The sequence below is a fragment of the Mustelus asterias genome, chromosome 20, assembly GCF_964213995.1.
Source record: "Mustelus asterias chromosome 20, sMusAst1.hap1.1, whole genome shotgun sequence".
In the NCBI taxonomy this organism is placed as follows: domain Eukaryota; kingdom Metazoa; phylum Chordata; class Chondrichthyes; order Carcharhiniformes; family Triakidae; genus Mustelus; species Mustelus asterias.
Window position 1 is genome coordinate 48,887,958 of NC_135820.1, and position 15,795 is coordinate 48,903,752.

The 15,795-nt window shown below is 46.3% G+C and overlaps 1 protein-coding gene across 7 annotated transcripts in view; it reads left to right on the plus strand.

The window, feature by feature from the left end:
* Positions 1–15,795, plus strand: part of rtel1 (regulator of telomere elongation helicase 1) — a 123,744-nt gene that overhangs the window by 75,568 nt on the left and 32,381 nt on the right. For 6 of the 7 annotated variants that reach the window (XR_013500294.1, XR_013500295.1, XM_078236490.1 and 3 more), the window contains exon 26: positions 11,869–12,022. Coding sequence is in view for 5 of the 7 variants with exons in the window: in XM_078236490.1 (XP_078092616.1) it covers positions 11,869–12,022 (154 nt within the window). In the remaining 2 variants the exon portion in view is untranslated. The remainder of the gene's footprint in view (positions 1–11,868; positions 12,023–15,795) is intronic. The other variant, XM_078236491.1, reaches the window with a different exon arrangement.

The window sequence follows — 15,795 nt, forward strand, 5'->3', positions numbered from 1 at the left end:
AAGATCAAAACGGACTCCAATGGAAGTCAAAGATATATATATATATATATTTGTTAAAACATCAAGGTCAATCACCAAACACCAGGAAAACAACACACAATGCCTTATGCTCTATAAGACTATAGCTATGGAAGGAATACTAAAACGGGCTCAACGGAATGCTTATTTTACACAAGTTTACCAGTGTCTTAAACTATGAAAGGTGCATGCAAAAGCCCCCCCTTTCCCCAAAGCCTCATCCACTATGATGATCTCGGGAACTTCGTGAATTACCAGGGGATACTCACAATCCTAGTTTAAATTGCTCAGTGGGCTGCGTGCTGGAGACGAACAAGAGGCAGGAACAGGAGAAGAGAGTGGAGGGTGCTGCCATGCTGATCCGAAGAGAAAAGAGAGAGAGCAAAGCTTGCTTGTCCCTTTTTAAAACCTGAAGCAGTGATTTTTCCGCACAAAAACAGTTTCTGATCATTGATAGTTTCGATTCACTGGGACAAAAGGCCGGAACTGTCGGGACCGCCCTTAATTGACATTGTAATGTCTTTAAAATGTTCTCTGAGTCATCCTGATTGGAATCCCATCAGCGAGATGAGTCTTGATGTTGTCTGTGGATGGAATGATCTCTGTTTTCATTGTCTTGCTGCTGGGCTATTTACTTCTTGTCTGCTGGTCATGGTTTCTCCTTTGTTTCCTGTTGATTAGATTATCCCTGTCTCGACCTTCTCGTTATTCCCAGCCTCTTGCATATTCATGTGGCCTGACAACCAGTCGGCCATTTTCCTTATCTCTGGGTTCTTTAATCATGGAGGATTTGTCCTAAAACTTACACCACCCAAGCCCTAACCCCACATATTTACCCTGCTAGCCCCCTGACACTAAGGGGCAACTTAGCATGCCAATCAACCTAACCTGCACATCTTTGGACTGTGGGAGGAAACCCACCAGACATGGGGAAAATGTGCAAACTCCACATAGACAGTGACCCAAGCCGGGAATCGAATCGGGGTTTCTGGCGCTGTGAGGCAGCAGTGCTAACCACTGTGCTGCCATGCCGCCCTAATTATGAGGCACAAGTCAGGAGCATGATGGAATACTGTCCACTTTCAAGAAGGTGTACACCATAGCTGGAATTTTCCTGTCGTTCACGCCCTGCTGCTGTTGCCAGCGAGGCTGAAGAATTTGGCATTCGGCCAAATTTTCATTGATTGCTGCAGAACCAGAGCATTCCATTGAGGGGAACCTGGAGAATCCTGTCCCATGCAGGACAAAGCAGCCTGCTTGATTGGCACCCCATTTACAACTTTAAACATTCACTCCCGCAACCAAATACTCTGTGTCAGCAGTGTATACCATGTACAAGTTCCCAAACCCACAACCTCTACCACCCAGAAGAACACCACCACCTGCAAGTTTCCCTCCAGGTCACACACCGTCTTGACTTGGAACTATATTGTCATTCCTTCTCTGTCACGGGGTCAGAAACCTGGGACTCCCTTCCTAACAACACTGTGGGTGTTTCTACAATACACACACACTGCAGCAGTTCGAGAGGGCAACTCATCTTGAGGGCTGTTTTACTAGGATCATGTAAACAAATTTATTGAAAACAACTGTAACCAAAAAATGTTATAATGTGATGCCTCAGCCAACAGAAAAACTGAAAACCACCCAAATTCTTGGCAGACTCCACTATTTTGTGAAGTTTGTACTCAAATGGCAAGTCACAGATACTTCATTAAAATATTAGCAACATTGATTTTAAAATATGACTTATTTTTGGATCATATTGAAATGATTCTATCCAGAATTATGCTTTGCCCCTCCTGTATGAATCAGTTATTAGTATTGCAATAAATTTCTGAATGTGCAAGTAATAATGGCCTCAAAAAAAGATTATGATTCTAATGTAGCTCAAGAGGTGGACCATGCCCAATTGCATAGATTTTTCAGACAGTGACGCAGAAGCAAATTTGGAGTCATAGGTTGGAACTTTCCCCAAATTTGTCAGAGTATTAGGCTCAGATAACATTTCTCCCATCAGTTATTCGCCATGATGCACTAATGCCATTTCCCTTCCCTAGCAGGTCAATGAATAAACCAGCCCTCTAGAGACTACAGACATGAGCAACCCCGAGGAAGACTTCTTGAAGACCAGCATAGCATAGAGGCATCACATCTGTTACCTGCACCCGGCACCAGCGCAGATACTCGCACCTCAATGGGATTAATTAGTAGACAGCCTTCTGGGTCACTCACTGGTTAGCACCTCACAGCTGAAAATTCCCAGCAGCCTGAGGTAGGGACTAGCATTCGGAAGAATGCCAGAGCCCAGGATTCTGCTGAGTATCTGGCCAATGACACGCCCTGGGGTTCGGTCTTCCCAGAGCTACTGGAGCTGCAGAGGCAGAGTCACGAGCATCAGGAAGGGGTGACAGCAGCCCTTTTCAGACTGCAAGGCCGACTGGCAGAGTCCCGTCACCTTCTGTCCGAGGAGATGATGCCTTCACTTCAACACAGTGAGGCCAACAGTGTGAGCGTGTCATCCACAGTGGAGACCTTGATGCAGGACATGCACTCCATGGCAGGCGAAGTCAATTCCATGGTTCAGCTCAAGACCTTCACGTCTGAGGGCATGAGCTCCATGGTGCCGGGCCTTGACTGCGTGGTGCAGGCACTGGTGGGAATACATGCCTGTCAACACCAGAGGATGGTGGGACATCTGGATCTCACTCCAGCTGCACTATGTCTGTCCCACCTCCCACACTGATGACTCCGTAAAGATGCGCTGCTGCTGGCATGCCCACCCCAGCATTAACACTCCGGCCTCTCATGTCTGCCACTCTTCTCCAGGGATGAGGAGGAGGAGGGCAGACACGGTGTTTAGAGACTACCCACCTAATATGTAATTTGGAGGAAACACCAGGACCCCTGACCTCAGAGGGGGCTGTGGTAGCTAAGATAAGTCATCCAGCATCTCTGAACCCTGTGATAAGCCCATTCATTGGCCGGACGCAATCAGCTCTTTGTGAGGCAGGAGTCAGACATGAGAACGAGAGGAGCACCACTCTTTTCTCAAAGCAAATTATTGTTTATTCATTCTTGGGACATGAGTTACGCTGGCTGGCCAGCATTTATTGCCCATCCTTAAGTGCCCTTGAACTAAGTGGCTTGCTCGGCCATTTCAGAGGGCAGTTGAGAGTCAACCACATTGCTGTGCCTCTGGGGTCACTTGTAAGCCAGACCAGGTAAGTCTCTGCGGTGCCCAACGGGCAAGGAAAGCCTTGATGGTGCCCATGATCACCACTTGCTCCCTCCCTAGGGACACCCAGCCGCGAATGTCGCTGTGGTAGAGCAGTAAACAGTCGGTTCAGGGTGGCGTGGTGGCACAGTGGTTAGCACTGCTGCCTCACAGCACCAGGGATCCGGGTTTGATTCCCGGCTTGGGTCACTGTTTGTGTGGAGTTTGCATGTTCTCCTCGTGTCTGCGTGGGTTCCTTCCCGGTGCTCCGGTTTCCTCCCACAGTCTAAAGATGTGCAGGTTTAAGTTGATTGGCCATGCTAAATTGTCCCTTAGTGTCAAGGGGACTAGCTAGGGTAAATACATAGGGTTATGGGGATAGGGCCTGGGTTGCAGATATGGAGAGCACGTGCAAACTCCACACAAACGGTGACCCGAGACCGGAATTGAACCTGGGTCCCTGGCGATGTGAGGCAGCAATGCTAACCACTGTGCTGCCCCGAATAGAAGTAATTTGAATCATAGAATCCAACAGTGCAGAAAGAGGCCATTCGGCCCATCGAGTCTGCACCGACCACAATCCCACCCAGGGTCAATTTGGCATGACCAATCCACCTAACCCACACATCTTTGGACTGTGGGAGGAAACCGTAGCACCCGGAGGAAACCCATGCAGACATGGGGAGAACATGCAGACTCTGCACCGACAGTGACCCGAGGCTGGAATTGAACCTGGGTTCCTGGCGCTGTGAGGCAGCAGTGCTAACCACTGTGCTGCCGTTCCGCCACTTCATTTTATTATGGACAGAAATTTGCATTGCCCATTCACATTTTTATTATGTTTGATATTGCAAGTCTTCAAAAGTTCATTTCTGCAAAGTCCATGAATTGACTTTTTTTTAAAAAGTAATTCCGTCTTTCAAAAACTTTTTTTAAGCATTTCAGTATGTAGAAAATCAAGATTTTTATTTGTTAATTTGTATTTTTTTTCTCTTAACATCCTTCTGATCCTATTTTAATCTTTTAACATATACTAACTTCAGGTAAGGGAGGGGGAGAGACAGAGGGCGGGGGGGGTGGTGGAGACGAGCAGGATTATCTATTCTTTGGAATTATGATCTTTAACGTCGTTTGGTTTTTAACACAATCCAATATAATGTGTTCATTTATTTCCAGCCACTCCCTCCCACCCCCTCAATCTCCCAAAACTGGGAGTAGCTGATTTATAACTATGGGAAAATCTTGATGAGACTCAATTCCCACATTGGTGACTAATGTCCTGGACTGGGGGTGCAGTTCCTTATAGTTACAACTTGCATTCAGGCGTGAGTGTTTATTGCTTCATGAGCTGTGAAATGTCAGTTTCAACAGTTCAATCTTTGAACCCTTCCTAAAAAGTGTTGCCTAGAATACACAACTGAGCAACAATGGTTTAGTTTCTATCATTTGATTTGATTTGACTTATTATTGTCAGATGTATTAACATACAGTGAAAAATATTGTTTCTTGCGCGCTGTACAGACAAAACACACCGTTCATAGAGAAGGAAACAAGAATGTAGTGTTACAGTCATAGCTAGGGTGTAGAGAGAGAACAACTTAATGCAAGGTAATTCCATTCAAAAGTCTGACAGCAGTCGGGAAGAAGCTGTTCTTGAGTAGGTTGGTACGTGATTTCAGACTTTTGTATCTTTTTCCTGATGGAAGAAGGAGGAAGAAAGAATGTCCGGGGTGCGTGGGGTCCTTAATTATGCTGGCTGCTTTGCCGAGGCAGCGGGAAGTGTGAACAGAGTCAATGGATGGGAGGCTGGTTTGCGTGATGGATTGGGCGACATTCATGACGTTTTATAGTTTCTTGCAGTCTTGGGCAGAGCAGGAGGCATACCAAGCTGTGATACAACCAGAAAGAATGCTTTCTATGTTTCAAATAATGGATGCGTGCAAAAACGAAACAGCAATAATCATGGGTGTCTTCAACCTGCATATTGATTGGCTGACTCAAGTTGGAAGGAGTGGGATGGCGGAAGAGTTCTTAGAATGCTGTCGGGATAGTTACCTTGAACAGTATGTTACAGAACCGATGAGGGAACGAGTTATCTTAGATCTGGTAATGTGTAACGAGCTAGGTAGAATTAAGGATGTTCTTGTGAAGGTCCCTCTTGGGTCAAGTGATCACAATATGGTCGAATTTCTGGTACAAATGGAAGAGGAGAAAGTAGGGTACCATACCAGTGTCCTCTGTTTGAACAGAGGGAAATACGATAGGATGAGGGCTGAATTGGCTAAGGTGGACTGGGAGAGCAGACTGGTAGGTAGGACAGCTGAGGAACAGTGGAGGACTTTTAAGGAGATCCTTTTCAGTACTCGGCAACAATATATTCCGGTGATAAAGAAGGACTGTAAGAAAAGGGATAACCAGCCGTGGATAACGAAAGAAATTAAGGAGAGTATTAAATTAAAGACCGATGCGTACAGAGTGGCCAAAAATAGTGGAGAATCGGAAGATTGGGAAAACTTTAAGAAACAACAAAGAACGACTAAGAAAGCGATAAAGAAAGGAAAGATAGGTTATGAAGCTAGGCTAGCTCTGAATATAAAAAATGATAGTAAAAGCTTTTACAAATATATAAAAAGGAATAGAGTGGCAAAAGTGAATGTTGGACCCTTGGAGGACGAGAGGGGGGATTTAATAGTGGGAAATGAGGAAATGGCTGTAACTTTAAATAAGTTTTTTGCGTCGATCTTCACGGTGGAAGACACAAATAGTTTACCGAATATTAACGATAGAGGGTTGGTAGGAGGAGAGGTACTCAATACAATTAATGTTACCAGGGAGGCAGTCCTTGGTAGACTAACGGGACTGAAGGTGGACAAGTCCCCGGGCCCGGATGGAATGCATCCCAGGGTACTGAAAGAAATGTCAGAGGTAATAGCGGATGCGTTAGTGGTTATTTATCAAAATTCGTTGGATTCTGGGGTAGTGCCGGCGGATTGGAAAACGGGTAATGTTACGCCACTGTTTAAAAAAGGAAATAGACAAAAGGCGGTTAACTACAGGCCGGTTAGCTTAACGTCTGTAGTTGGGAAAATGCTGGAATCCAACATTAAAGAAGAAATAGCAGGCCACCTGGATAAGAATGGTTCAATTAAGCAGAGGCAGCATGGATTCATGAGGGGAAAGTCATGCTTGACGAACTTGTTGGATTTTTATGAAGATGTGACTAGTACGGTTGACGGAGGGGAACCGGTGGATGCGGTGTTTTTGGATTTCCAAAAGGCGTTTGATAAGGTGCCTCACAAGAGGATTGGAGGATAGCTAATGTGGTCCCGTTATTTAAGAAGGGTAGGAAGGATAACCCGGGAAATTATAGGCCGGTGAGCTTGACGTCCGTGGTGGGGAAGTTGTTGGAGAGGATTCTTAGAGATAGGATGTATGCACATTTAGAAAGGAATAAACTCATTAACGATAGTCAGCATGGTTTTGTGAGAGGGAGGTCATGCCTCACTGACCTGGTGGAGTTTTTTGAAGAAGTGACTAGAATGGTTGACGAGGGAAGGGCCGTGGATGTCGTCTATATGGACTTTAGTAAGGCGTTTGATAAAGTCCCTCATGGTAGATTGGTGCAAAAGGTTGGATCTCATGGGATAAAGGGGGGGTGGCTAGATGGGTGGAGAACTGACTTGGTCACAGAAGACAGAGGGTGGTAGTGGAAGGGTCTTTTTCCGGCTGGATGCCTGTGACTAGTGGTGTTCCGCAGGGTTCTGTATTGGGACCTCTGCTGTTTGTGATTTATATAAACGATCTGGAAGAAGGTGTAACTGGGGTGATCAGTAAGTTTGCGGACGACACGAAAATGGCTGGACTTGCAGATAGTGAGGAACATTGTCAGAGGCTACAGAAGGATATAGATAGGCTGGAAATTTGGGCAAAGAAATGGCAGATGGAGTTCAATCCAGATAAATGCGAAGTGATGCATTTTGGTAGAACTAACGTACGGGGGAGCTATACGATAAATGGCAGAACCATAAAGGATGCAGATACGCAGAGGGACCTGGGTGTGCAAGTCCACAGATCCTTGAAGGTGACATCACAGGTGGAGAAGGTAGTGAATAAGGCATATGGCATGCTTGCCTTTATAGGACGGGGCATAGAGTATAAAAGTTGGGGTCTGATGTTGCAGTTGTATAGAACATTGGTTCGGCCGCATTTGGAATACTGCGCCCAGTTCTGGTCGCCACACTACCGGAAGGACGTGGAGGCTTTGGAGAGAGTACAGAGGAGGTTTACCAGGATGTTGCCTGGTATGGAAGGGCTTAGTTATGAGGAGAGATTGGGTAAACTGGGGTTGTTCACACTGGAAAGACGGAGGATGAGGGGTGACCTAATAGAGGTGTATAAAATTATGAAAGGCATAGATAGGGTGAACGGTGGGAAGCTTTTTCCCAGATCGGTGGTGACATTCACGAGGGGTCATAGGTTCAAGGTGAGGGGGGGGAGGTTTAACACGGATATCAGAAGGATGTATTTTACGCAGAGGGTGGTGGGGGCCTGGAATGCGCTGCCGGGCAAGGTGGTGGAGGCGGACACACTGGGAACATTTAAGACTTATCTAGATAGCCACATGAACGGAGTGGGAATGGAGGGATACAAAAGAATGGTCTAGTTTGGACCAGGGAGCGGCGCGGGCTTGGAGGGCCGAAGGGCCTGTTCCTGTGCTGTATTGTTCTTTGTTCTTTGTTGCTGAAGAAGATTGGGTCAAGCGGAATTGGGGGTAGGGTGTTAGCGTGGATTGGGGATTGGCTATCTGACAGGAAGCAGAGAGTCGGAATAAATGAGTGCTTTTCTGGTTGGCAGGTGGTAACTAGTGGTGTGCCGCAGGGATCGGTACTGGGGCCTCAACTATTTTCCATTTATATAGACGATCTGGAGGTGGGGACTGTGTGTAGGGTAACAAAGTTTGCAGACGACACAAAGATAAGTGGAAAAGTGAATCGTGTGGAGGGCGTAGAAGGTCTGCAGAGAGATTTGGACAGGCTGAGTGAGTGGGCGAGGATCTGGCAGATGGAGTATAACGTTGACAAATGCGAGGTTATTCACTTTGGAGGAAATAATAGCAAATTGGATCATTATCTAAATGGAAAAAAATTACAACATGCTACTGTGCAAAGGGACCTGGGGGTCCTTGTGCATGAGACGCAAAAGCCCAGTTTGCAGGTGCAACAGGTGATCAAGAAGGCAAATGGGATGTTGGCCTATGTCGCAAGGGGGATAGAATATAAAAGCAGAGATGTCTTGCTGCATCTGTACAGGGCATTGGTGAGGCCACAGCTGGAATACTGTGTGCAGTATTGGTCCCCTTATTTGCAGAAGGATATATTGGCCTTGGAGGGAGTGCAGAGAAGGTTCACCAGGTTGATACCAGAGATGAGGGGTGTTGATTATGAGGAGAGACTGAGCAGATTGGGTTTGTACTCGTTGGAATTTAGAAGGCTGAGGGGGGATCTTATAGAGACCTATAAGATAATGAAGGGGCTGGATAGGGTAGAGGTGGAGAGATTCTTTCCACTTAGAAAGGAAGCTAGAACTAGAGGGCACAGCCTTAAAATAAAGGGGGGTCAGTTTAGGATAGAGTTGAGGAGGAACTTCTTCTCTCAGAGGGTGGTGAATCTCTGGAATTCTCTGCCCACTGAAGTGGTGGAGGCTACCTCGTTGAATATGTTTAAATCACAGATAGATGGATTCCTGATCGGTAAGGGAATTAGGGGTTATTAGGATCAGGTGGGTAAGTGGAACTGATCCACTTCAGATCAGCCATCATCTTATTGAATGGCGGGGCAGGCTCGAGGGGCTAGATGGCCTACTCCTGCTCCTATTTCTTATGTTCTTATCTGTAAAAGTTGGTGAGTCGTAGCTGACATACCAAATTTCCTTAGTCTTCTGAGAAAGTAGAGGCATTGGTGGGCTTTCTTAACTATAGTGTCGGCATGGGGGGGGACCAGGACAGGTTGTTGGTGATCTGGACACCTAAAAACTTGAAGCTCTCGATCCTTTCTGCTTCATCCCCGTTGATGCAGACAGTGGCATGTTCTCCTTTACGCTTCCTGAAGTCGATGACGATTTCCTTCATTTTGTTGACATTGAGGGAGAGATTATTGTTTCCGCACCAGTTCACCAGTTTCTCTTATTTTATTCCTTGTACTCATTTGACTGGTTTCTGCTCTTGGTCAGGTTGCTCAACATGATATTATGGTGAAAACAATATTTTTGTCCCGTGATGTGTATTTTAAACCTATATTGGATTGTGTGTAAGCTAGTTTATGTAGACTTTAAAGATGCCACGTCACTATAAAAAGAACGGCAAGCTGTCGAGCTGTTCACAAGCGCGAGAAGTTAGCTAGTCATTTGTCATTTTCAGAACTGTGTACACAACAGTGATTGAATTTCCAAGGAATCCTTGCATGTGAAGTGTTCATGGAGGTTTCTGAGATAAATAACCAGTTGCTTTAGAAGTACAAGTGTTTTGTTCCTCCATAAAATAGGCACTCATCTGATAAAAGAGCAGCGCACTGAAAACTTGTGCTACCAAATAAACCTGCTGGACTTTAACCTGGTGTTGTGAGACTACTTACTGTGCCTACCCCAGTCCAACGCCGGCAACTTCACATCATAAAATACCAATTACATAATCTTTTGAGAATTCAAAATAGTCTGAAAGCCCTATTTAGTTTTAAAGGCCTTTGGGGCTGAGGCCACAATAATTTAAACATCCATTAAATTTTAGATTCTTTGAAAGGTTGGGGCAGCTCACATTCTGTTTACATTCCATCAACCCAAATGGCATTTTGCCTTCATTTGCTGTCAGATACAGACAATAGTCTATTTGAAAAGTTCATTTAGACAGGATGCCAGGTTGGAGCAAATTGACTAACAAATTTCCAGGGCCTAACTATTTGAACAGTGAAAACAATTAGGGTTACAAACATACAAGTCAACATTTTGAAATGCTGTAGGTTTGGAGATTGTGCCTTTTCAATCAGAAATCTTTAAATGTGACTCCATTATTTAAAAAGGGGTCAATTAGGGGCCAGCAGTCCTTGCGCTTATCAGCAGTGCAACCCTGGAGTCCCAGCGCTCAGGTAATTAATGTTGGCGGTGGGGAGTTTCAAGGAGTGGACGTTTAGGGGAAAGGCGAGGCAGGAGCATCAGAAGGGGGTGACTCTTAGCAGGAGCCCCCTTCTCACTGTCCAGTCTCTTGATCAGGCATTTACAGCCTTTGATTGAGAGCCTTCTCCCCATTAAGCAAGTGCCAATCTTCATGGCAATGAAACAACAAATGTCCAGTATGGGTCCTATCAACTACAATAATTGATAACCAAAGAGAGACCTCTTGCCAATCTGGTCCACAGCCATATCCTCCATGAAGTAGATGTGATAGTTAAGCCTTGCTCACTTGTGTCTTGGTCTATTTACGAGAAATATTCTTTATATTGCACTTTTCCCAACCGAAGGATGCTTCAACGGACTTTATAGTCAATGATGTACCTCTGAACTATACTTACTGTTGTAATTTAGCAAAGCTGGCAGCTAATTTATGCAAAGTTGAAAACAGCACTGAATAATGGGCAGATATTCTGGGCGAAATTTTGCCATTTTTTGGCAGTGTCATTTCGGACTGGAAAAGCAGAAGGTAGCCTAACAACGGCATTGGCGGGTACTCCTGCTATATTTCTAAACTGATAGACAAAATAAAATGTGAGGAGTGGGTCCCGTGCTGAACCTAATTCTGGTGGTGGAGGAAAAGTGGTGGGTGTTTAGGCTGGAGAAAATGAGGGTAATCTACATTTTCATATGCCCACCATGTACTGACTGGTCCATAACTAGCGCCAACCAAATAATAATTCATTCTTGAGTCTGGTGAATCAAAGTAGGACATCTTTGTAAGGAAAATGAAATCAATTGGGACTTAATTTAACTTCTGAACTGATATATTTTACAGTACATTTTGCATTGTATATAGTTCGGTTGAGCTCGCTCAGTATCTCCCTTTGCTTTTAACAAACAAAGACAAAGAAAACAAAGAACAATACAGCACAGGAACAGACCCTTCGGCCCTCCAAGCCTGCACCGCTCATGTGCCCACTAGACCATTCTTCTGTATCCCTCTATTCCCAGTCTGTTCATGTGGCTATCTAGATAAGTCTTAAACTATTCCAGTGTGTCCACCTCAATCACCTTGCTTGGCAGCGCATTCCAGGCCCCCACCACCCTCTGTGTAAAATACGTCCCCCTGACATCTGTGTTGAACCTTGCCCCCCTCACCTTGAACCTGTGACCCCTTGTGTTCGTCACCTCCGGCCTGGGAAAAAGCTTCCCACTGTTCACCCTATCTATGCCCTTCATCATTTTATACACCTCTATTAGGTCGCCCCATATCCTCTGTCTTTCCAGCGAGAACAACCCCAGTTTACCCAATCTCTCCTCATAGCCAAGACCCTCCATACCAGGCAACATGTGAAGTTCCAGTGTTTCACTTTAAAGAGCTTAATGTTTATGGATTACTGAAATTAATTTAAAATGGAACAAAATGTTTGCAAGAACATTAAAATATTGTTGTATTCCTGTTACACAAACAGATGCCTCCGCCAAAACTGAAGCTGCGGTCTGGCAGTGGTCGGTGTTCAGAGATAAATCCTGCTACTTCATCCTTGACTGCTGACTCTGGCCTAAGTCTGAAGAAAGCAAAAACTTTAGATTCTCATGTCCCAAGCCTCAAAAGAAAACGTGCGGGTACAGTATTTTTCATATTGCTGTTAATTTCACTTCCAGTGACCTAGGTATACATAATACGCACGAACATACCTGTCGAGAACGGGAGTGGGCCTTGAACTTGTTCTGCCATTTGATATGATCATGGCAGATCTGATTGTGGCCTCAGCTCTACTTTCCTGTCTACCATGATATCCTTTGACTAGCTTGATAGTCAAGAATCTAGCTAACTTGGGCATAAAAATATTCAGTGATCCTGCCTCCACTGCTCTCTGAGGAAGAGAATTTCACAGACTAACAACCCTCTGAGAGAAAAATAATTCACCTCATCGCTGTCTGAAATCTATCCTGTCAAACCCCCTCAAAACTCTTGTGTTTTAATAAGATTAACTGTCATTCCTTTCAACTCCAAAGGATACAGGCCCAACCTGTCCAAACCTTTCCAATAACAAAACTCCATTATCCCAGAAATCATTTTCACAGAGTTCAACTTCACCAATATTAACTGTAATCGCTTTGGTGTGAAAGGACTAGATGGGATGAAGTTTTTAAAGTGCATCCAGGAGAGCTTTTTGTGTCAGTACATAGATAGTCCTACTCGGGATGGGGCACTGCTAGGTCTAATCCTAGGGAATGAACCGTGCAAGTGGTCAGATTGTCGGTGGAGGAGCATTTTGGGGATAGTAACGATAACTCTAAGTTTCAAAGTGATTATGAAAAAGGATAAGGATAGTTCAGAAATCAAGGGCCCGATTTTACCATCAAGTTGCGCCCATTTTCAGGCGCGAAACTTGGTAAAGTCGGGCGTGAGGCGAGTAGCGCGATCTGCGCCCGCCTCTGCGCCAGTTCCCCTTTACCAAGGCCCGAAAATGGCCGTGATCAGGATTGCCCCCTTTACCACTGCATTCGCCCATCTAGATTCGGTGCAAAACAGACTTGCTGTACAAAAGTCTGATTCGAGCGCTGCAGTTAGTGAGGAGGTAAGTGCCGAGCGCCCGACAACTCGCTGGGGGGTGGGTCTGATGGCTGTCTACTTGAGATCGGTGAGGGGGGTGGGGGGAAAGGTGGGGAAGGTGGGGTCCGCTGCCACTTTGCCTGAGATCAGTGTGGGAGAATGGGGGGGTTGGCTGCCATTCTGCCTGAGATCAGTGAGGGAGAACGGGGGGAGTCCGCTGCCACTCTGCTTGAGATCAGTGAGGGAGAAGGGGGGGTTCGCTGCCACTCTGCCTGAGATCAGTGAGGGGGAAGGGGGGTCCACTGCCACTCTGCTTGAGATCAGTGAGGGAGAAGGGAGGGTCCGCTGCCACTCTGCCTGAGATCAGTGAGGGAGAATGGGGGGGGTCGGCTGCCACTCTGCCTGAGATCAGTGAGGGGAAAGGGGGGTCCACTGCCAATCTGCCTGAGATCAGCAGGGGGGTGAGGAGAGGGGGCCCCGCGATCAGTCTGGGTGGTGGAGGGGGTGGGAGGGTGGGATAAGGGGGTCAGTAATGTTGTGGGGGTGGGGCAATGTCTGTGAGGGCGTGGGAGAGGCATTAGCCAGCCCGGGAGCGATGTGGCAGGGAAGCCGTGTTCAATCATTTTTTGTTTTGTGCATGCACAGTGGGAGGCACCGATTGGAGCTGCAGAGTTTCGGGCGCGTGAAGCCCTGCTCACAGGCTTCTGCAGCGCAATTCGGAATTGCTGATATTTTTTCAGGCAGAGTGTGCATGGGGGCGCCTGAGACCGGGTCTAAAAGTCGGATCTGAAACACTCCCAGTTTCATGTCCACCCAACACTTAGAATCAAAATGGTAAAATAAAAGTTTTTTTTCAAGTTTATTTGTTAATCACAAGTAAGGCTTACGTTAACACTGCAATGAAGTTACTGCGAAATTCCCCTCGTTGCCACAGTCCGGCGCCTGTTCGGGTCAATGCACCTAACCAGCATGTCTTTCAGAATGTGGGAGGGAACCAGAGCACCTGGAGGAAACCCACACAGACATTGGGAGAACGTGCAAACTCCACACAGACAGTGACCCAAGCCAGGAATCGAACCCGTGTCCCTGGCGCTGTGAAGCAACAGTGCTGACCACTGTGCTACCATGCCGTCCCAAGTCTATTTCAATATGATTAGAAAAGATCTGGCAAATGTTGAATTGGAGAAGCTACTTACAGATAAATCTACATTTGGAAAGTGGGAGTCTTTTAAAAGCGAAGTAGTAAGAGTTCAGGGCCAACATGTTCATCTGAGAGTGAAGGGCAAGGGCAGCAAATCAAGGGAACCCTGGATGCCAAGGGATATTGAGGTCTTGATAAAGTTAAAAAAAAAAGGAGCTTATGGTAGGTACAGAGAATAAAAATAGAGGAAGGCCCTTGAGGAGTAGTGTGTATGAGGGGGGAGGGCTTGGTGGGATACTTAAAAAATGAACTAGGAAGGCAAAGAGGGGGCACAAAATACTTTGGTAGATAAGAGTAAGGCAAATTCCAAGTATATAATAAGTGTATTAAGAGCTAGAGGATGAGCAAGGAAAGAGAGGGGCCCATTGGAGACCTAAGGGGCAATCTATGGGCCCTATTTTACCATTTTGATCCCAAGTGCTGAGTGCACTTGAAGCTGGGACTGTTTCAGATCCAACTTTTAGACCCGTTCTCAGGCGCCAATGCCTGAAAAAATATCAGCAATTCTAAATCGCGCTTCAGAAGCCTGTGGGCGGGGCTTAACGCACCCGAAATCCTGAGCTCCGATCGGCGCCTCCAACTGCGCCTGCGCAGAAACAAAAATGATAGAATGCGGTTCCCCTGCCACATTGCTTCTGGGCCAGATATTGCCTCCTCCGGCCCCCACTTACATTGCTCTGCCCACACAACATCACTGCCCCCCTTATCCCCTCACCCCCTCTGCCACTCAGACTGATCGTGGGCCCCTCTCCCCTTCCCCTCACTGATCTCAAGCAGAGTGGCAGCGGAACCCCCTTTTCCCCTCACTGATCTCAGTCAGAGTGGCAGCAGAGCCCCCCTCCCACCGATCTCAAGCAGAGAGCCGTCGGGACACTGTCTGTGCGGAGTTTGCACATTCTCCCCATGTCTGCATGGGTTTCCTCCGGGTGCCCCGGTTTCCTCACACAGTCCGAAAGACATGTTGGTTAGGTGCATTGGCCATGCTAAATTCTCCCTCAGTGTACCTGAACAGGCGTCGGAGTGTGGCGACTAGGGGATTTTCACAGTAACTCCATTGCAGTGTTAATGTAAGCCTACTTGTGACTAATAAATAAACTTTAACTTTTTACTTTATAATCTTCCGAATCAGTAAAGCAACTCCCCCATCTCTTATACAATCCCCTCTATCATGCCTGAAACATCTAAATCCCAGAATGTTAAGCTGCCAGTTTTGTCCTTCTCTCTGTATTCGCTACAACATCATAGTTATATGTACTAATCCAAGCTCTAAATTCATCTACCTTACCTGTCATACGCCTCATGTTAAAACAAATACATTTCAAACCAGCAGTTCCACCGTATTCGGTAACCTCACCCTGTCTGTTCTTCCTCTTAGCCTTACTAGCCTTAGTCTCTAAGTCGTCCTCTGCCATTTCACTTGCTGACCGACTGCTCTGGTTCCCACCCCCTGCCACACGAGCTCAAACCCTCCCAAATGACACTAGCGAACCTTCCTGCCAGGATATTGGTGTCCCTCCAGTTTAGGTGCAACCCATCCTTCTTGTACAGATCCCACATGCCCTGGAAGACATCCCACCTGCACCAACTCTTGAGCCATGTATTTAACTGTACTATCTTCCTATTCCTAGCCTCACTGGC